Below are 21,178 nucleotides of genomic sequence, written 5' to 3' on the forward strand. Positions count from 1 at the left end.
ATTGAGCGGGGATGCTGGGGGGCAGCAGTGCTGCAGAACATAGCAGTGTTCGTGCGAAGGCAAGTCATTTCCCGAAACACTGCAGACACATGGCCTGAGGCAGTCTAAAACCTTTGGAGACCAAAATGGCTCGCAGGAGTTAGAAGTAATAAGGTGTTTTTCCCTTCTTTCTCCTTCACTGAAATTCTGTAAGGTTGCTATGCATTACCAAGGAACAATGCCACTATTTTTGTGTTTTATATGGGTATTAAGATCCATTACAATTTGACATTTTTAAGATTGGTTATCCTGTAGTTTGGTGTTAAATTGAAGTTGTTTGTTTTGAATTTAATTCTTTCATTTTTCAAAGGAAAAAAGGCAGCACTGCTCTGCTGATAGCTTACTGAAGTATGCCAGGATTTGATGTTTGAATTGAATGTTTGCTATCCCAAAATATAGGCAAAATTATCTGTAAAAGTCGTCTTGGATTTTATATTTTTTGAATCATTTTTTAAGTCTGAAAGATGCTTTCTGGCTAGCTTTTCACAATCAGATTGCAGAAGATATTACACATATAATATCTTTAAGGCATACTGTTTCTGGGACTATTTTTAACAGTTACACATCCAAGATGTATTGTGCTTAATGCAACCTGCTTATGATTATTATAAACCTATATGTTTGCAGCAGCTAAATAAACTCCACATCAAATAAATTACTGCAGCAATGTTATTAGGCCAGCAGCAATGTTAAGGACATCTGTTAACTCTTTTTCAAATGCCCTGTCCTTACTCGTTTATTCTAAACATTTCTGTTGTTAATTACTACTTAAGTACATGAAGTAGTCATTCAGACATAGCTGTGAAGACCAGCTGAGGAGGCTGAGACAGGTTTAGGTCCCATTCTTAGCCTTGCTCTGAATGCCACAGTGAGGGGGGACCTGTAGCTTACTGATTTAAGGTAAATACGGGTAAATCAGGACAGAGCAATGGAAAATTGACATATATTTCCATTACTGTAGTTAAAGCAATAGTCATTGCTCTAGCCAGGGAGACCTCATCTCAATCAGCAAGGCAGAGTCTGAGCAACTTTCCCCTCCAAGCAACTTTCCCCACTTAGGCCCTAAAAGTCTAACTTCTTGTTATTAGAGCTGGTGAAAAAAATTTGCAATGAAACTTTCTCTGTCAAAATATATTTTTGTCAAAGATAAAATGTTTAACAAAAATACATCTGTTTCAAAAACATATTTGTCAAGAAGGTTTCTCAGCTCCAAGATGACATTTCTAGTGAGAAAGTGAGTCTATTGCCGAGTGGTTGCAGCCCAGATCTGGGAGATGAAAGATGAATAGTGCCAGGGTTGACGAGTCTCTCTGCCACTCATGTTTGTTATAATGCAGAATGAAAACATTGTTGAGAATTGAAATGTTTTCCGGCTTAGTCTTTATTATGTGGTAAAATGTTACATGTTAGAACCCAATTCATAGTTCTTTTAAAAATAATTTATTTCCATTTGAAATTCATGTGAAACCATAAGGTGTTTTGCTAGCTGGCACCAAGAGTGGCGCAGGTCTTGTCTTTATTTGTAGTTTAGAGAATTGCAGATACTCGATCATGAAAACAAACAGGATGCTGTTTTTCAAAGGTTAGACAGAACTTAAGAGCAACTCTGGTAAATTAAAACAAACAAGCAACAATAAAAGGAGCTGCAGAAATTGTCCATAGACAGTGTCAGAAAGGTTTCTGTTTCTGTTGGGAAGTTTGCCAGAATAGTGTGAATGTATGTAGCTTTTCATCAGCATTGTAGGAAAAATAGGTGCAAAGTAAGGAATACTCGATAAGTGTGTTTCATTTTTTTTCATCTGAGCAATGTCTGATTTTCAAATTACAGTCTTGCCTCTCAATGCGATTGAAGCAAACCTGTAGTATATACTTACAGTATTGCCAATTCAAGTATTTTGCTCATTACTGCTGCAGTTCAGTTAATCACAAAGCACGTGTGGCTCATTGCAGTGTGTGAGGCTGTGGAGGATCACAGCTCGGATAGAAACCTCTCGTTAAATGATTCACCTGCAAACAGACTGAGCGACCAAAGATGGGACTAACTGCCTGCAAGTGTACAAGTTCCAGGTTGCAAGATGGCATCCTCTCCTTTGCCCTTGTTCTCCTTGATGAGACCAAGACACCCAAGCAGAGCGCTTGACCTCCGATTGCAAAGCCCATAGTGAGATTCCCACACTCCTAGAGTCTGTCAGATAAGATCGCGGGTTGGCCAACTTTTATTTATGGGCCAATGAATTATGCAGCTGGGGTAATTGGATGTTTATGTTTTGTGAATCAGGATTATTCTCCTGGGGTGCCAACCTAGGAAAGTCTGAGAAACTGCATAATAAAAGTCATTTTTATGCAGGGGTGGAAATATTTGAATGCAAAAGAGAATTGTAAGGGGGGGGGGAAGCTAATGTCCTCCTGTATTTGGAGAGGAAAAGTGAAGTGTAAACTCTAGTTGTTATGCATTAAAGCTTTTATTTCTCTTGCATTGTATAGGGAAGGAAGAGGCTGTTTTAGTATAAACTCCAAAAGAAAATAAGTACTTCTGTCTTCCCCCAAGTAGAGCTATAAAATATAGAAGGTTTTGTGTAGTTGGAAAACACGTATAGAATTATAGATGTATATTCAGGGACTGTATATTTGTATAGTCACTGTGTGCTATTTGTGTAATAGGACCCTGATTACAACTGAAATTCAATGTTCTTTAATTAAACTGCAGTGTCCATGATATCCTTCAGTTGCATATTTTTAAAGACATTTGAGGTAGCAGACTAGTATGTAGTTTTGACTTCTCTAACCTACATGCCTTATGTTTGTGCCTCAAGATAACATTGAATAACATATTTAAACTACTCATGTGTGAAAAAGCAAAATTAGATCTCATGAACTGATTTTTTCACACATTCAAAAAATCGAATTCCCCTTTTGTTCAGATACTAAACAGAAATCAGAAGGGAAACAATGATACGGTATTCCAAAATGGAAATTATATGAATACCTTTAATGAGAAGGGATTATACTCATTTTAAAAGTTAAATCATTTTACAAAGGTATTCTTTTATAAATGTAGTTTTCATTATGTGGGCATTACGGTCTGGTTCAGTTGATAATGAGTCAGAGAAGTTTACTGAGCTGTTATGATTTAATATTTTGAGTTTAATCTAGATATTGTAAAATAGTAATTGGTGATAGCCATATTTGATTCTTTCTTCAATTTCATCATCCATAAGAACTAGTATTGTCAAGTGCTAATGCTTTATTTACATATAATAAAAACGAGAGGTGCATGTGTTCTTGTGGCTATCGTTAGTATTTATTAAATTTACGTTTTCTATATGTCTGTGTGTAGGTAGTAGTTTTGTATGGGTATGTATAAATTATACCAAAGCCATGGTTTTTAATGGATTTTAATTACTGTGTAGCTGTTCTTTTAGTTTTTGTAAACAAGGCAGACTTCAAATTGGAAAGCAATCTGCCAGATGAGCTGTTCTGGCAATCCCTAGCATTAAAACTTAGACTTTCAAACTCCAACATCTGTATGAAAATACAACTTGATGACATGGGATGCAAGTCTTTAAAAACCCACCACCACAAAAAAAACCACAAAACCAACAACAAAACCCCAATAATAATAAAAGTTTCAGATGTACACTCTCGAATTACAGAATCTGTCCAGTTTTCTGAACTTTGGAGAGAGCTTATGTTTATTGACATAAAATTAAGGTTTTATTTTTCAATATGATGCCACTGTTTAGTTTTTATGGGTATACAGAGTAGCAAGATGGTAAGGTGTTACAGTAATGTTGCTGTTTGTGCAGAAATCAAATTAGATTCAGCCTGCTTCATAGTGTGAGTTGGTTAGACAGAGACTGAGTCAAGCACTGTGGGGAGCATTGCTAAAAACCTGAAGTTTGCTTTTGGAAAGTATTGAGTCCACTATAGTTCCACTGACAGTGGTGCACTTTTCTACATAAAAGCATAATAGAAACAAAGTACTTTATAAATGAGTATGTAAAGAATATGGCAGGATATTGAGCAATAATTTTCAGAATAAAGAATGTTCTGATTACTGATTTGTGTTATTAAGGGGGGGGGGGGCGCGTGTAGTTTTGAAGGAATTATTTGTTTAAGACCCTGGCCAAATTAAGTCATCTGAGGAGCAATGAAGGCTTCTGAAGAGTAGCATGTAATCCGGCTGTCCATTTTGCTGCAATTTAATTTTAAAAGGGTAAGTAGAAGCCAAGATCTAAGAACTGCGGCAGTTAGCGGGAAAAGCTAATATGGGATTATCAAGGTTAAAGTTCAGATAGAACAGATGGTAAAATAGTTATAACCTACTGTACTGTATGTTACTGCCGCGCACGTCCAGGTAGCACATTATATGTACTGTGTGGAAAGATCAGTGATCCTAACGCAGATTTCTAGAAAGAGAAAAAAAACTCTTGAAAAATTTATTTCATAATTTCAGGCCAGGTTAATGAGAAAGCTGTAACTGGTTAAATTGCACAACAGAACTCACTATTCCAGAAAGGGATAAAAAAAATTATGCATAGCATGCAACTGTATCTTTTCTAATTCTCAAAAAGCTAAAACGAAGCTTGTATTTCAGGAAGTCTGTTTCAGGCTCATTATACTTGAATTTCTGGGGAAAGTATTTAAAGAAAAAACAAATTCATAGCACATGAATTCAGTTCATTAAAAACAGGTTACAATTTGATTTCTGATTTATGTAACTTTTAATTGGGGGCCAGATATTCAAAAGAGCGTGGTATCTTATTAAGGTGCCAATGAAGTTGATAAATTTCTCATTGGAAACAACTGGAGCTTCACTGGGTTAGAGTACTTCAGAAAATCTGACTCCTGATCTATAATCTCTGCTGTTATTACTCAGATGCTTTTTAAAGAATCTGATGTGATACCATGAAAATAGGAAGGTAAAAGACAAGAAAGAGAAAAAAGGGTTAATCAAGTCAGAAGTACTGGGAGAAGAAGTGGAATGGTAGCAAAGAAGAAAAATGAAGGCAGAGAGTTGTGATTTGGAGTGGTGCTAAAGAGCCTCTGGGCTTGAGATTCATCTCGCATTTTATAATGCTCATGTTGTGTTGTATCATAATGCACTTGCTCCTACTAGAGCTAGCTGTTTCTCCTCTCTTATTGCCAATGGTAAAAATAGGCCAGTAGCATCATTCCATACTATTGGGCGCATTCTGAATTCCACATTGTTTTTTCACTTGCCTCTCTAATTAATTTAGTAATCCTCTTCAGTATGTGTGCATGTGTATGTTGGCATATGTCTGCTCGGTTGTCCTCTTCCGTCATCTGTTCGGCTTCTCACGTTGCTGATGATTGGTTGTGCCAGCTCCCTTCCAAAGACAGTGAATATATTACACTCCACTGCCTTTTGTTTAACTTTGCCAAAAAAAAAATCCCATCACAAGCCTCTGTTTTTGCCTGTACTTCAGGAAGGGTTTTTCTTCTGTAGTTGGAACCCTCTTTTTTAGATAAAATTCATGTTTATTTTATTTTGGGAGTAATTAGATCTGAGAGACTTGTCAGTTTATACATTGATCATTGTCAACTTTCGGGACCTGTTAGTAATAGCTATTCAATATGTATCAGATGATTTATGTTATTAGGTGATTTTGTGTCTGTCTTGGACTTATTTCCTATTATCTATTATAATATCTGTTTTAATTAGAGTTGTTTGTAATGGAGCCTTTGATTTTGGCTATCTTTTTTTATTTATTTTAAATAATTAATAACTATATATATATTGGGTTTTTTTCTAATAAAGGAAAGGTGGTGATAGTTGTGATATTTACTTTTTAATTCTTCTTTTCTTGAGGTAGTCTGAGTGGTATCCAAGTTTATCAGTATAGTAAAAATGAGAAGTTAGAGATAACTAAGAGTAGAGCTTTAACATCTGAAAAAAATGTTTTTGTACATCACCATGTCTTCTCCATGATCATCTGTAGACTGAAGAGACTTTTTTTTTTTTAAGATATGGATTGCTCAATCATTTTGTTACAGCAAGATACAGTTGGTTAAAGGATGTTCTTGAAAGGTTTTGTGATGCATTTAATCCCACTTTATAAAAAGAGATGGATCTGGGATAATTGTGAGAGTGTGAAAGGGTTAACTTTACAAAAACAAGTAAGGTTGTGGGTTTTTTTTCAAACGGCTTAGTTTGAAATTCAAGGTTTATTCCCTGTTGTTGGCTGTGTTGAATATAAGTGTCTTTAAAAGGTTGTTTGTGTGTGGTGAAATGGGTTGGAGGAAGATAAGGATTTGGGAATTCATGAAGTAAGAGGGGATTACAGGGTTTTTAAAATGTTAGAGCAAAGTTTAAATTGTCAGTATAGTGTTTATAAGTTAAACTGATCTGCTTTTTACTCAAGGCTTGGCTGTCTTATTTTGTCTGATAATGGAGAGAAAGGAAAAACCTGGATTGACACTAAGAGGTTAGAGGACAGTATGAAGCAGAGGGTTGTGTTTTGGGTTTTTGTTTGTTTTTTTTTTTTAAGACGGTGGAAGTGTGTATGCTGAAGCAGTTTCAGGTTTGGTGGCAGATTAGATTGCGATCTGGAGGGCAGAGCAATGAAGAGTGGTAGAGACATGCAGGTCATGAAGCATATCTGCTTTGAGTCCCGGAGAAGTGATCCTGGTGTGGAAGAGAGAGAGAGGCAGGGGACTTAGAAAAGGACATGAGAAAGAGTACAGCATGATAAACAGCACGTGGTGACCATGACATGCAAGGGACTGTCTTCGTAATGTAGAAGGGGAAGCTAAAGAACGTGTTGAATGGGGGCTCTGGTAAGCTTACTGATGTGTGTAGGAGAGAAAACCCACCTTGTTTCCTTTTTGGAGCCGTTCTTCCAAGAGTTATTTGTGCCAATCCGATTTAAGTTTTTCAAATATTTTCTGAACAAACAAAACCACTAACTTAAAAAGAATCAAGAGTGAGACAACTGTAAGAAACAAATGTTAAGAAATCAAGAAATGAGTGGCTAAATGATTCAGTGACTTCTCCAAAAAAATTTTCCTAATGTCTGAAATGCACCAGGCCTTAATTATATTCCATGATACTTGCAGTAATAGAAAAGAATGTTAGCCGTCCTCCACGTTTTATTTACAAATGTTAATGTCTTATTTCCTGTACGCTGGACTGTGTTCTGACAATGTGTTTATCCTGCGAGCTGAAGGTAGTAGCATTTAGGGCTTAATTTTATTGCCACTCAATTCTGAGATAACCGCATTGCCTGCTTTGTTTTGTTTTATTTAATGGGCTGGGTGTACGAATTAGGGCCATATACTACTCTCAATCCACAGAGGAGCCTCTGGTAATTTTAGGGAAAGGTTTATACTACTGTTTGTAGGTTGTAGCTCATCTACGAGCAAATTTTACACAGGAATAAAATGTGCCAAGAGCTGGTAGATCTGTGGCTATTTTTGCCCTTTGTTTGGCAAGTGGTGCATAAAGTCACTTGATTGGCACTTGCACAATTGCTGGGAAGTGCACGAGATGGCCCACAGTTGCAGACATAATTATTTTAAAGTCTGGATGTTATACATCATAATTAGGCTTAAGAACTGAAAGTCAGTTGAGATGAATGAGGGCAATTCATGCTCTCAAGAGTTGAGAAAGTGATTTTGCGTTTAGATTTTACATTTGTAAGATTTTTTTTTTTTCCCCACAAGCATTAAGATTTAGATACTTTTGTCTCCCAGTTTTCCCATGGGAGGACTGGCAATATATGAAACAGCTATATGATATCTGTGTCTCACCTTAAATAGGTGAGATATGGCTAGCACATGCAGTGTCACGATGCACTACTTAGTGCTGATTTTTTCTTCATCAACACCTGCTATCAATGAATCTAGTCCCCCACAGTTACACTGTCCCCTACAGTTGTTCTGCTCAGCATGTCTTCAGTAAGAGACAGACGAAAAAAGCAACCTTTACTGGATAGCAGTGATGGATATTTTAATTAGATCTTTAAACAATTAAATTTTACAGTTACGTGTGTCTAGAGATTGATGAATGTTGAGAATATTTTAATTATTTTAAGTTTCTGATTAAATGACAGTCAAAATCATACAGGTTAGAAAAGAAAGGGCCACCCACTCTATAAAATTGAGATAGTTTTGAACTAATATCAAGCATTACCACTAGAGAAAATTCAGATGGGAATCAAATACGATTGAAGGAAAATGTGAATCCTGCAAGTTGGGCCGCAGGGCTTCCCCCAAAGTTGGTTTGACGTTTCTTGACTCTTGACAGAGAATATAGGGATGTACAGCATGACTGGGCTGGAGTAAGATGGGCAAGTCCTTAAAAAAAACCAAAAACCAAAACCCAACAAAAAAACACCCCCATGCTAATATTGAAAGATGAGAAGGGAAACGCACCACAATGCTTGAAAAATAACAATAAAAAAATTCGGCAGGATTAGTATTTCAAAGGGAGCAGCACTTGATTAAACATTTGGAAGGCATGGGAGGAGAAACATTCCAAACAAAATGAAAATATATGCGTATGATGGAAACAGGATAAATAGAATATTCCACTTATAATTACCACTGCAAGAATGCAGCCCAAACTTAGAGTTCTTAATCAGGTAAAATTGTCATTGCTTTTAAGTCCAAGTAAGGCAGTGAATTGTGGTAGGTATGAGATGTTTGTGGATAAAGATGTTGGCAAGATCTATAGCTGCAGTGAAGAGCAGGTCTGTGAACAAAATAAGTTAAAAGACCTGGAGCCTGCACCACCAAGCAAATGGTGAGTATGTTGCAAGAAGTCAGAGGATATGAGGCATCCGTTTTTATCACATACCAGGTGAGGAGTGAGGGATACAGAAAGATCTTTGAAAGGTTAAAAGTCTTCACAGAACACAGAGCTGTATCTCTGTGCAGGAAAAACTTGAGTTTTCGCTCTCACATTAATGCAGTGATTATTCAGAGATCTGCATGGATAAATTGATTAAGAAGTTAGAATTAGTTGCAGTCTGGTTTCTTCCTGAGAATGACCTGTTGAGGACTGGGCAGTTGAACACCCATCTCCCTTGAGCAAGTAAATCATAGCCCATAGCTGCCTTACGCTTCATCTGCATGATTTATTTCCACTGGGGCAAACTTCTCTTCTTCCCAAGTTGTTTCTCACTGAAATGGCGCATAGCCTGCTTTTTGCCCTTGCTCTCATTCAGTTTGGGGGGGAATGCTCTCTTAGAGGAAGGAGTAGGTGGTCAGGTTGGTAACAGATGCCGAGTTCTCTCAACTGGAAGTTTCTGGTGTGATGCTGTTTTACAAAGAAGGTTTTCAATTATAATAGTACTTGCATATGTGACTTAGCTTAACATAATAAAGGCAAAGAGCAGGTACATATAAAGCATTCTTCTTGTAATGGCAGCCCATTTCTTTGGGTTGAAATAACATCATGTAATTATAAAGTGATCACATCTAAAGAAAAAATTTTCACTGTATCCATGTCTTAGTATGATTTACCTTCCTCTTATTATTTCTTAATATAAAAATTACTGCATGCGGTCTTTGAAATGTTGCAATTGTGTTGGTATTTGAAGTACTTGTAAATACTTGTGCAAATCAGTTTTTCTGATGTTTGTCTGCAGGGTGAGGTGTGTGTTTATGTGCCCAGGGGAAATGAGATGCATTTGCATCCAAGAGGGTGTAGCAAGCGAACCTGTGCCAAAACAGAGTCTGTAGGAACAGTTGCACTAAAATAGTACAGGATAAAAATGTTTGCAAATGAAAATAACTAGCTTCCAAAGAAATAATGGTATCTAATCCTTCCTGTAAATGCTGCTGAACTGAAGGCCTAAATGGTAGCTTTTGGTGATGAATCTTTCTGAAGACACTTGTAAAGACACCATATGTGAATATGAAGATGCACAATCTTTTTCTAGATATAATATTTCATATAGTATTGTTAATCTTTGAGGTGCTGACAAACAGTTATTACTTACTTTTCTGTACTTCAGAGGAATACTGTTTTACGGATGTTTTGGCTCTCATTTAAATCAGTGAAATCATTACTATTAGCCTCAGTAGGTGCTGAATTAAACCCTGCGTTACGTGGGACAGCTAATCATACACAATATTATACCTGTTTTTCATGTACAAAGTGCCTCTCAGCCAAAGATCTAATAGCACTTTATGCAAGTAAACATCATTGCTACAGAGTATCTCCCGAATATTTCTTATGATCCAAGACCTCTTATGAATAAGAGCAGACTAATGGATACCTTATCTTCCCACTCCTCCTCAGTGCATGGAGGTTGGAGAGAAAAAAAAATTCCTGGTATTTTTTCACTCCATAGATAGCTTGGCTTTGAATTGTTACTGTATGATTCCCACTTTCACACTTCAGATTGAAGTGTAAGTCTGCCACAAAGATGTGCCATGTAGCCTGGGAAGAAAACCAGCAGATCTTTTATCATTATTGCCTTGTCTCTCTGGGTCACAGAGAAGCAATAGCCGCAGTTCAAGACTATGTTCAAAGGAGATGTCAGGACTGAATTGTTTTCTGGTGAAGGAAGGATGGATAAAATATTTAATGCAGTCTTCTGTTTGCCCTTATCTTTGTGTTTCCTGACAAGAATATTGCACTGTATTTCCATGGTTCTATAATTCAAAGCTGAAGGTATACTGATTTGTGAAAAAAATTGATTTAATTGTTCAACAGTCAAAATCACTGTTATAAAAATCAGTGTAGATTTTATATTACATGTTCTTTCTTAAGTGAAAGCACTTCTCTCTCGAGCAAGGAACAGCACACTTATGAGTGTTACTCAGTTTAATTTTCATACACCTGCTGCTGTAATTACTGTAATTTAATGCACAGAGACATTTTTACTGTCTGAGCAGTAGGAGAGTTTGTCCATGAAGATTTTGGATGATGTGTGTCTGTCTCTCTCAGTCCCCTTTTCCAGTAGCCTTTAAACCTTTCAGGAAATACTGATCAAATCCGGGGGGGGGCAGCAGAAGGGGGACAGAGGTAGGAAGGAGCTCGAGATTTTAAGTCCCTACAACTTCCATGTGAACTGTTGGCTTAGGTACAGGAAAGAGAGACACGCTGGTCTCTCCAGTGAAGAAAGGCTGCTGGGTGAGCTGAGCAAGCTCTGGGGTAAGTTTGGCTTGGGGGCCACATGTCTGCTGGGTGACTGATGAGCACATGCAGCCTGGTGGGTCAGCCACCCCATGGGATGATGCTTGCCTGGCTGGTAAGTGAGGATGGGAGAAGAGCCAACCATGGAGTAGTTCTGAGACTGTTTTGAAAAAGGTGAAGGTTTGGGAGGCGGTGGGAAGTTTGTGAGGGTAGTACAGCTGACTGAGAATTATTTCTGGAGGAGGTAAGAGGTGATGAATGCTCTGTAGAGGAGCTGGGTTTATTGTGATAAGTATTCTTTAATATTCTCTATAATATTCTCTGTACACAGGACTATTTGTTTTAATTTCTACTCTGTGACTGTGAGAGCATGTTTCTCTGGCAGATTGTTGTATAGTTTCCTAATGATCTACCAAGTCTTTGGTCAGTATTTTATTTTGAACCGTTTTTATTCTGCTTTTCCAACAGCATGAGTTTTCTCATAGAGGACAATCATGAAAATAGCAAACAGGCTGAGATGGCTGGACCAAATCTTGTGTCACATCTGACATAAATTCAGAATTGCTTCAAAATGTGCATACTGAACCAATAATTCTCTGATTCTTCTTCTTAAGCCATAATTTCAAGCTAGGTAGCGTCCCAACAGTTGAATTAAACTTGACAGTCCAACACTGTTATTTAAAATACTGTAAGCTCTATGTACTTCAGCTGTGTGTATCTGAAGTGCATTAAAGCCCATTAAAGTAGACAGACTCTTGAGTGTTTCAGTGGGTCTTGGGTTACAGGTTAACAGAGGGCATGGCACCGTGGCATTTTTGCAAATTCCTGCATTTGATTTTCTGTGAATTGACTTTCTCTTCAGTTCCGGCTGGGAGCGGGAGTTGTGTGGGGGTCTCAGGAAAGCCCCGTTGTAGCACACCTCTCTGTAGCCCTGCGAGGAACAGGTGGAGCACAAAATAATTTGTTTGCTCTCTGCTGTCTTCCTTGCTATCCTATGGGATTTGCAGCTACCAACTTCAAAGTGGTCACCAGTCGCCTTGGTGTGTTACAAAAAAGTAGGATTGAAGCAGCAAGGGAGAAGAGGCAGTGGGGAGAAGGAGAGGAGAAGATGGAAGGGGATAAGAAGTTGCTATAACTCATGTATGTAAGCCATCTCAAAATGAAAAGGCAGGGTTCATATATAAAGTAAATGTTTTTTTCTGGTCTGGAACATCTTACATTTCCCTTAAATTACGAAGTTTGCTGATACAAAAACTAGTACTGATGTATATTTGAGTGGGTGTGATTTGGTAATACCTTGGGCGTGACAGGCCAGGAAATAAAGGATGTAAACAATTTACAACCATTTATTTTTTTATTGGAGCTTTTATCTTTGCAACTCTTATTAGTTGCCATAGATACAGACAACACAGGGCTTGTTTGGGTTAATGAAAAGTCTGTCATGCTGATAAAAAATGTGATTTTTCTTGAGAAAAATCTGCATTACTTCAATTCCACTATTCTTGGCAATTAATTTTAACTATGCTTGCATTCATGTATATAATTAAAAAATTGTGGCATTTAGTAGTCTACATTCTGATATAGCATCTGCAGAATAATTCTGAGTACAATGCAGTGCCAAACAAATTGGTCTTTAATTTAAATTAGCGATCATATTGACGGATACAAATAACTGTTCTGTCAGTTTACAGATGTGCTTCTGTACTTTCTAAAATCGTTCTTATGGTTTTTTCCACCTTGTAAAACAATTACAGAACATTAGCAGGTAACTGATTGGCTCATAAGTGCAGTTATGAATGTGCACAGCGTAACGTCATGTTATGATGTTGCATTAAGTATATGCTCTTCCTACGTAGAAGTTCAGTATCTCAAGTGATAAATGCAATGAGTATGACTTACCACATCTTAATTCCAGCTACTCTGTCCAAATCGAAAGCAGTTATTTGCTGTAAATGTACCTCAACTGATTCAAGAAACGGTTTTATATGAAGAAAAATTTAAAAGATTACGTAGCTTTTCTAGTACTGTTTGGTAATTGTGTGCAGGACGGTTCTAGTCTGGTATGCTATGGACAGTATTTTTTAATGAGTTTAAGGTGGCCACGTTTCTTACACGTGTGTTTGTCAGTGTGCAGAAACTGTAGTAAGGATGAATCTGAAATAAGTATTAGTTGGGGTGGGGGGAGAGATGCACCATGTGGGGAACAGAGAAGAAAGAAAAATATTTTTGAGTCAGCTCGATTTAAAATAAAAACATAAACAGTGGTTCCTCGGAGAGTCGGAAATAGTGGCAACAGCCCTGGCAAAGTGGATGCACGGTCAGAGTGCAGGCAAGGGGTAGCTTAAGGTAGGATATCATTCCAGACCCGTGGAAGATGAAGAGTACAAGTTTCAATGATGCTATTTCTTTTAGGAATGCAAAGCGTTTTGGCGTAAAGGCTGAATTCGGAGCACCGCTAAATAAATGGATTGTGCACTGGGGATGTGTCTGGCTTCAGCACGGATGAGCAACCCTTGCAGCTGCAGCACGTGCTTTTGCTATGAGCAGTGAGGTTAGGTGGTAGATGAATTAATCTATTAACAAAAACTACTCCATACTGGAGAACAGAATCCCTCAGATCAAATGCTCATGGTGCTCGAAGGTTGTGGGCTTCTCCCTCTCTTGCCTGCAAGCTTAGCCACATTCATTTCACTACATTAAGCCTTTTGTGTTTGCAGTTACAAGAGAATAGGATTTGCCCCACTACTGTAATTTAATAATCAGATATAGGAGAAATAACTTGAATGGTGTAGTTCTGCAAGGAGTCTGACTGCCAGTACACAGAGCGAAAAGCAACAGAGAAAACAGTGCTACGTCTTACTCGGAATATACCATGTATGTTTCCCCTACAATCTTTCCGTAGTAAAATTATGCTTAACTGTATTTTTAATAGCTATAGAATCAGGATCCTAGAATAAGTATTTCCTGGGGAAAGAAAGGTAGGTTATTAAGTAAGTAAAGCAGTAAGTAAATTTGGGATTTTAAAAGTATTGAAAACTTTGCCAGATCTCTTAGATGTTTGAAAAATGATTTAAATCTTTTTAGAGATTAAAAGCTATTTTTCTAAGTTAGAACAGTTTATTTTGTCAGAAATCAATTGGAGTTAATAAAAACAATGGTCTCCTAAGGATGAAAAAAGGGTTGAGTGTGTGTGTGTGTGTGTGTATCAGGTTTCAGTTTTAAACTCAACAGGACCGCAGAGCGTCCTTTCAGTTTCTAAATATTCAGATCACAGTGTTCTCAGGCCCAGTTTGTGAATTTTCTCTCTAGGAGAGAAAGGATGAAGGAAAGCCAGGATGAAGTATTCAGTAATTCAGTAGCTCTGAACCGATTAAAAAAAAAAATATTTAACATCACTTTAGAAAACAGTATATTAATGCTTGTCTTTATCATCGCACAATGTCTGAGTCTTTATGATTTTTCCGTCTCTCAGCTGAGCGTGGGTTGTGTACTCGAGCAAGATCGTTCAGTGTCTCCCCACACTGAGCCTTTCTCTTCAGTAGACCCGGAGGAGAGAATGGGGGTCCCCGCGGCACTTGCAGCTGCGGAGGTTATTGCAGTAGCAACATCCCGATACACCACTCACCTCTTTCCAGTCCTAGACCCAGGATGTAGAGTAGAATGGTGCACACATTTGATATACTAAAGATGGCTTTATCTGCTGCAAATAGTTTTGTCCTTAAAAGGCTCCTGAAATTAAACTGGTCAAATATGTCTACGGTTAACGTGACTGTAGCAGAATTAGTCAGACATATTTGTCCCAAGTTGCCAATGAGCAAGGTCTAGCGTCATGTGTGTTTTCACTTGAGTTTCTTTACACAGGTTAACTTGGTGAGACTCCAAAGAATAGGAAAAAAAAGAAAAAAATTCCATGTAATACTTTCAGAATTAGGCTCAAAATAATCCGTTTAAGATGTTTAAAACAGGCCGGCAGTTAGTAGTTGTAAACCTGAGAGTATGAGGAAACTCTTCACTGTGGCAGGACTTTTGACTTTGCTGTGTTTTCTTTGTAGGGCCTCGGTATGTCCGGTGGAAGTCAGGCTGGCTTGGGGACTCCTTCGCCCAGGCAGTATGCACGACAGAAAATAACTCGCGTAAACCTCAGGGACTTCATCTTCTACATGGAACAGGAAAGAGAAACGAGCCATTCTCTCCTGCTCTATCGAGCTCTGCTTAAATAAAGCCAAGAATTGTACTGATTTCTCCATACAGAAGCTCAACTTGCATTGAAAAGCTGTCATTTTAATGTGCCTTCTATTTTTTTCAGAAGTCAATGTTCCAGTAATTTTGTTTTGTAAAATTGTCAGACACATGCAATAAATTCCCTTTATGTAAAAAAAAAACAAACAAAAAACAAAAACAAAAACACACAAAAAATGTGCAAAAGGTCTTAAAATGTTAAGTCCACAGATGTAACCAACATCAAAGTCTTGCTCCATTTGGCCATTTTAGATAAGGCTGATGCAGATGGCGTTGAAGTTACGCAAATGGAAAGACTGCTGCAATGGCTCACCTAAACCATCTCACGGCAGGATTGGGAGGGGTTGGCAGGATTGGGACCTAACCATGGTGGTAACCTGTATGCTCACTTACGGTGCTGATTTGGTTTTCTTTTTAGTTTTACTAGCACTGTTTCCACTGACTAACCATGGTGATACCTGTTGTTGTTTTAGATTAGTTATAATTGCAATTTTTTGCACAGCTAAGAGAATAGCCACTGCACACTCTCGCAGATTTTATCTATTTAGGATTTTTGCTTTTATCGCACAGCTCATTTCCTGAGCCATTTGCTGAACCAAATCCTAAGTGTATGAAATCTGTGCGTTCGGGTCCCAGCTGAGTTACCTTGACTGGCTTCCAGTTGTTTTCTAAGTCTCTTCAATCTTTTGCACATTTGTAGCAGCTGGTTAGTAACATGAATCAAAGTTGGGTTTTATTCTCTAAAAGATATCTTAATTTATTTATTGCAAAGAGTATGGTTTAATGGTGGTTTTAAAAGAGAGTATTGTTCAGTGAAGATTTTAGAGTGTTCTATATGGATTTTTAAAGTCACTGTAAAGGAAGTTTCTGGGGGCCGGTTCCACTCGTAGAGAATCGCGAGAGCAGGGGTGAGCCCTGGCGGCCCGGTGCCGGCGGGTGGTCAGGGCAGCACCGCACCGCAGGGGCCGGCGATGCCTTTGCCTTGGACAGTTGGACTCGAGGACTCCAGTCCGGAGAGGCTCATGAACAAGCGCATGACTTTACGCGTAATGAGTAGTTTTAAGTACTTAAAGGTGGGATGAATGCTTTTTAAATGCTTTGCTGAATTGGAATTTAAGGGACCCACACCAAAGCCAAGCGAAGTCAGTGCGAGTCTTCTAAAGGGGTATTGGCCAGGAATACTAAGCAGGCAGGGGGGCACAAGTTGTTGTACTTCAGACATAACAGTATTATCAGTAACCATGGAAGGGCGACATTTGCTTATTTATCTTTTCAATTTTTGCTATGTTATGCTTGCCACTTTTTTGAGGCAATACTTTTTTTCTGATGGGAAACCATAGCGAAAGCACAAATAGAACTATTTGTCCAATAGTTTTAAAAACAAAAGTTTTAATTATTTTTTAAGGTTTATGAAAAGCAGAAGAAAATTTATACTGCTGCTATTTAGCCAAAAGATTATTCATAAGGTATTTAAGGCCAGGAAGTGTAAAATTACGTTTTAAATGTATTGATAATTTGTACATATTGTTTATAAAGGCCTTGTGTTTATTAGAATTACGTTATTTTGATGATTTCTGTACATACTCGTAAATACCCCCAATTTGTGTGAAAACATACTCCCTTATTTGTACTTATTTTGTAAAGAAATAAAACAATTTACTAAAGTAACACATCGAGTGACATACAGTATTAATTTATCAAACATGAATTTCACATTGTCTTGTAGTTCTTAAGCACTGTTCAGAAACATTTTGCATTTTTTATTAACAGAATACCCACAAAGAAATATTAAAACCAAATACCCCAATGTTTTGTTGTGCTGATTCTTATCCTTTGTCAAACATCTAGTAAAATTGTCAGCAAACCTCGATGCTATTAATACAGTGAATGAATGCACTCAACAGTTTTTTTTCTCAAAAGCGATTAGTCCAATAAGCACAACATAACATTCTCTCTTTCGCTTTCTTCCCGAGACTTGGGAGCACAGGGTGTCACAGGGCTGTACAGAAAGTGCTAGCGAAGACTCGTGTTCTTCAAGCCACAGTTTCAGTGCTCAGCAACAGAGGATCGGAACAATTTTGTTCAATCGAATTGGGTGAAAAACCAGGCTACGTTTACTTTTTGGCCTTCATAATAAAAACATTAGCTGGCTGCGCACCACAGCTGTACTGGAGTTTCTGTGATATTTTAAAACCTGTTTTAGCGACGCTGAGCAGTGTTCTTAATTAAGTTATGTTGCTATGGTTTAAGGCCAGAAGTAAAAATTCAAATCGGTTTGTGCTGATATTGCTGCCTAAAAATACAGGGACAGAAGTAAAAAAGATATAAATGAAACTGTAATAAACTTTAAATAAGTGACCTGCAGTTACTAACTAAAGGAACATGTCCTAGCTTAACTTTTTTTTTTTTTTTTAAAAGGCGTATTTCTTCTAACAAAGTGATTGTTTCCACATGTCTTCCTCGCCTTAGTGCTATTTTGCAGTCAATGTTGTGATGTCATGGCTCACACTTTCCATCTCAAGTTCACATTTAACTCGGCTGGCGCAGCCTGGAACCCTTTACGATGCCACCTTAGCAAGCTGCCCGAAGTACTGGACCTGCTTTATTGAGCTATAAAAAAAAGTACGGAGAACACCAAACTGAAGAAAAACCAACCAGCCAACCACAGCTACTTCCAGCGGCGTTCTGCGCACATCTAAAAGCACCATCCTGCTTCCAGGCTGAGCGCGCTGCCTGCCTGCGCCTTCGGCGGGAGCTGGGTGTGCTCAGCACTCGGCAGGTACTCGGCGTCTGGTCCCGCTTGCAGACAGCCCTCGGGGGAGGCTTGGCCTGAGCGCGAGTGGCAGAACCGGGCCCCTGTGTTTAAACGTAAAGGTGAGGTGTTCGCCTTTCTCCCCTGGCTGAGAGGTAACGAACGGAGAGGATGCGCTGAGAGACGAGCGCTCAGCCGCTGCTCGCGCGAACGCTCCCTGTTCAGGAGGGCAGGACAAAAGTGTTCGTAGGACAGAAACATGAAGCTGAACGGATTATTTAAGGATACGCTGAACTTAAAGTGAACTCAATGTATGAAAGTAATAAATAAAACACTTTTTTTTTTTTCTTTTTGTAAGACATGGCTACATCAAGCTGAACGGAGCAAAAGGCCGGAGGAGACGCAATCAAAAGTTCTCACCTCTTTCAAACAACACGGGAGATACAGTGAGTGTTCCACCCTACTTCTTGTTTTTGATCATTTACTTTACAGAAATGTTTATGGCATGAAGTACTGTATAAGAAATGTGCATACACAAATACGTGACAATTATACGTTAAGTTCTTTACAATATTAAATGTATAATATACAATTCTACAGATATCTTACATACAAAGGTGAATGTTGTGCCATATATTCAAATACGGCAATGCCTAGCAACTTCAGAATGTCGTACAAGTATAAAACCACAAAATAAAATAACTTTACAACTCTTTTGAAGTAGACAGATTTGCTCAACTGTTCTGCTGAGTTAGCAGGCCGATACATATCGGCTAAGATTTCCAGAAGAGATTTCCGAGTTGAGTAACCAAGGTGAGAAAACCTGCAGAGGTCCGATTTTCCACAGGCAGGTATCCAGCCCTTTTCCAGAAGATAGACCCCCCGCCTAGACTGCACCTTGGATATTCAGTACAGCTCATCGCTTTTGAAAATATTAGTCTTAAACGTGGTTTTTTTATTTTGCCTGATTGTAATCATTTGGCATTAAGGAATTGTTGACCGTCTAATACTCTGTCCCTTGTTCTATGTGGCCGTATTGATGCACCTAGAAAGAGTTTAATTAAAATTCAGCATCTACAACAGTATTCTATAAATTAATGTGGGAGAAACTAAATTGTGATTAACACGTGAATCATGCTAAACAGCAATAAACAGGGTTTAGCAAAATGCTATTTATAACCTCGCACCTGCAAACACGGTGCTGTCTCCTGAGTTAGGAAGCCCTGCAAGTCAGAGTCGATACTGATTCACGGAAGGAGCAGTAACCTCCTGCAGACAGCGGGCTTCGTTATAGAGAAAATTACACAGATAGAGGGCAGCTACAGAATCGGTATTTTAATAATAGTTTAAAGTAACAGGGGAAAAACCATCTAAACAAAAGGTGGCCTGCTTTCATCGGACAATGGCAGTAGAGGGTTTTAACATCTTTTTGCAAAAATTCCAGACCCATAAAGAGTAGGCTTGTCCAAAATTCTTAACGCTTCCTCCTAAATGTGGGCTTATAACACGGTTAGTAAATGAGTAACAAGGGGTGGCAGAGCTTGCTTGGCAGAACCATGCTGCTTTGATGATGCAAAACTTAAGAGTTTCCGAGTCAAAACAAGACTGGCTTTAAGAGAACTACAGCTCCACGTTAGGTATGTGACCCTTGTGTGATGGTGGATGGCAATTTATTTTGTGCTTCCAGATCCCTACTTTTGCAAATATTGCCATAATCGGCCTTGTGATTTTTTTTGTCGCTGTTTTGTTTCATTTGTGTGGTTTTTTTTTAGTACTGAGCACCAGTTGACTATAAATCTGTCCTTTTCTGATTCTGGATTCTGTCCACAGAGAGATATTTCAGTTGGAAATGTTGTATAAAAATAAGCCATTTGCTAGCATGAGTGAGTACAATCACAGAAGTGTAACGTAACGTATGGGAGGTGTAAAGCACGTCTGATATGAAGGAGGTGCGGCGGTCAGGGAAGATACTCAGTGCAGTTCTTCGTGTACCATCTTCCTCTCGGAGGCGCCCACTTCCACACGTCACAGCATCGGGGTATCGTCGGAAAGGCTGTCAGAACCGTTTCTCCTGCTGATCTATTCAAATTGCTTTACTTGGTCTTTCTGCAGAAGTCCAATCTCGGGGCAGGGGTTTACGAAGCTTTGCCTTCTTCACACCGCAGCTGTTTCAGCCCAAAGTACGTCATTCCCAGCAGGGCTGGTACGCTGAGCATGCTCAGGAATTTCATTGTGAAAAACGGACAACTGGTTTTTCAAATGCATTTCATGGCTGGCTATGTGACAGGTAGTTTCAGAATACCACTAATTGGCAACATAAAGTCAAAATCTGTTTGCTAATACTGTTTTGCAAATCCTTAGTGTTTCACATAAGGGACTATTAAACACTTCTACGGTTACAAAGGAGTAGGGGTAGGGTCTAGTCCAGGGGCTCCTGTTTTATTCTGATTGTTGGGGTAGGTTGTGGTCGTCTGTCTTCGCGACACAGCACGTATTCACTGAACTGAGAGGAATCCACCCCACCACCGCATGAAGCTGCCACATTAAATCCCTTCTGAAATAATCTTTCGAGCACCTGCAACGTGGGGAAAAAGTTCAGATTAATATTTAGCGCATTTTAGTGATAAAAACATTCAGGAGCACTGGATCTAAATGATGGATTTAGTCTTTCGAGTCCTCGTTGAATGAATATTATTCAGCTATAATTCTAGAACTTATTCTTAAATGACTACACTGTGATTAAAGTCTCGCTCTTAGCAAACCTCTGTAGAAAACAAAAATTAATCAAACAAATAAGCACTCTGCAGAGCAGCTTAGGACATTATATAGTAAAATACTGGACTGTGGTGATACTGATGCTATCTTACTGCTTATAGAAAGCAACATCAGGTTTAAGTCGTAATAGAAAGTGCCCATTATTCATTAGTAATATGAACAGTCTTACAGAAAGGGGCTGAAAACATTTCTCAGCTCTTCCTTGGCAGATGAACATGTATTAGGAGTCTGAGTGACGCTTCCACCAGATCTTCACAGAAATC

General features: G+C 38.5%; 2 protein-coding genes across 2 annotated transcripts in view; one reads left to right on the plus strand and one right to left on the minus strand.

Annotated features, from left to right (window-relative positions):
- LOC103913774 (transcription initiation factor TFIID subunit 4-like) overlaps window positions 1–15,513 on the plus strand; it is a 148,610-nt gene extending 133,097 nt beyond the window's left edge. Inside the window, exon 16 of the mRNA XM_009320320.1 lies at window positions 15,202–15,513. Coding sequence (XP_009318595.1) covers window positions 15,202–15,369 — 168 coding nt within the window. The 3' untranslated portion in view covers window positions 15,370–15,513. The remainder of the gene's footprint in view (window positions 1–15,201) is intronic.
- A 2,540-nt stretch (window positions 15,514–18,053) lies between these two features.
- KCTD15 (potassium channel tetramerization domain containing 15) overlaps window positions 18,054–21,178 on the minus strand; it is a 39,775-nt gene continuing 36,650 nt past the window's right edge. The window contains exon 4 of the mRNA XM_009320269.1: window positions 18,054–20,715. Within this exon, the coding sequence (XP_009318544.1) occupies window positions 20,560–20,715 (156 nt within the window). The 3' untranslated portion in view covers window positions 18,054–20,559. The remainder of the gene's footprint in view (window positions 20,716–21,178) is intronic.

Source organism: Pygoscelis adeliae, unplaced genomic scaffold (genome assembly GCF_000699105.1).
Source record: "Pygoscelis adeliae isolate BGI_AS28 unplaced genomic scaffold, ASM69910v1 Scaffold62, whole genome shotgun sequence".
Taxonomy (NCBI): Eukaryota; Metazoa; Chordata; class Aves; order Sphenisciformes; family Spheniscidae; genus Pygoscelis; species Pygoscelis adeliae.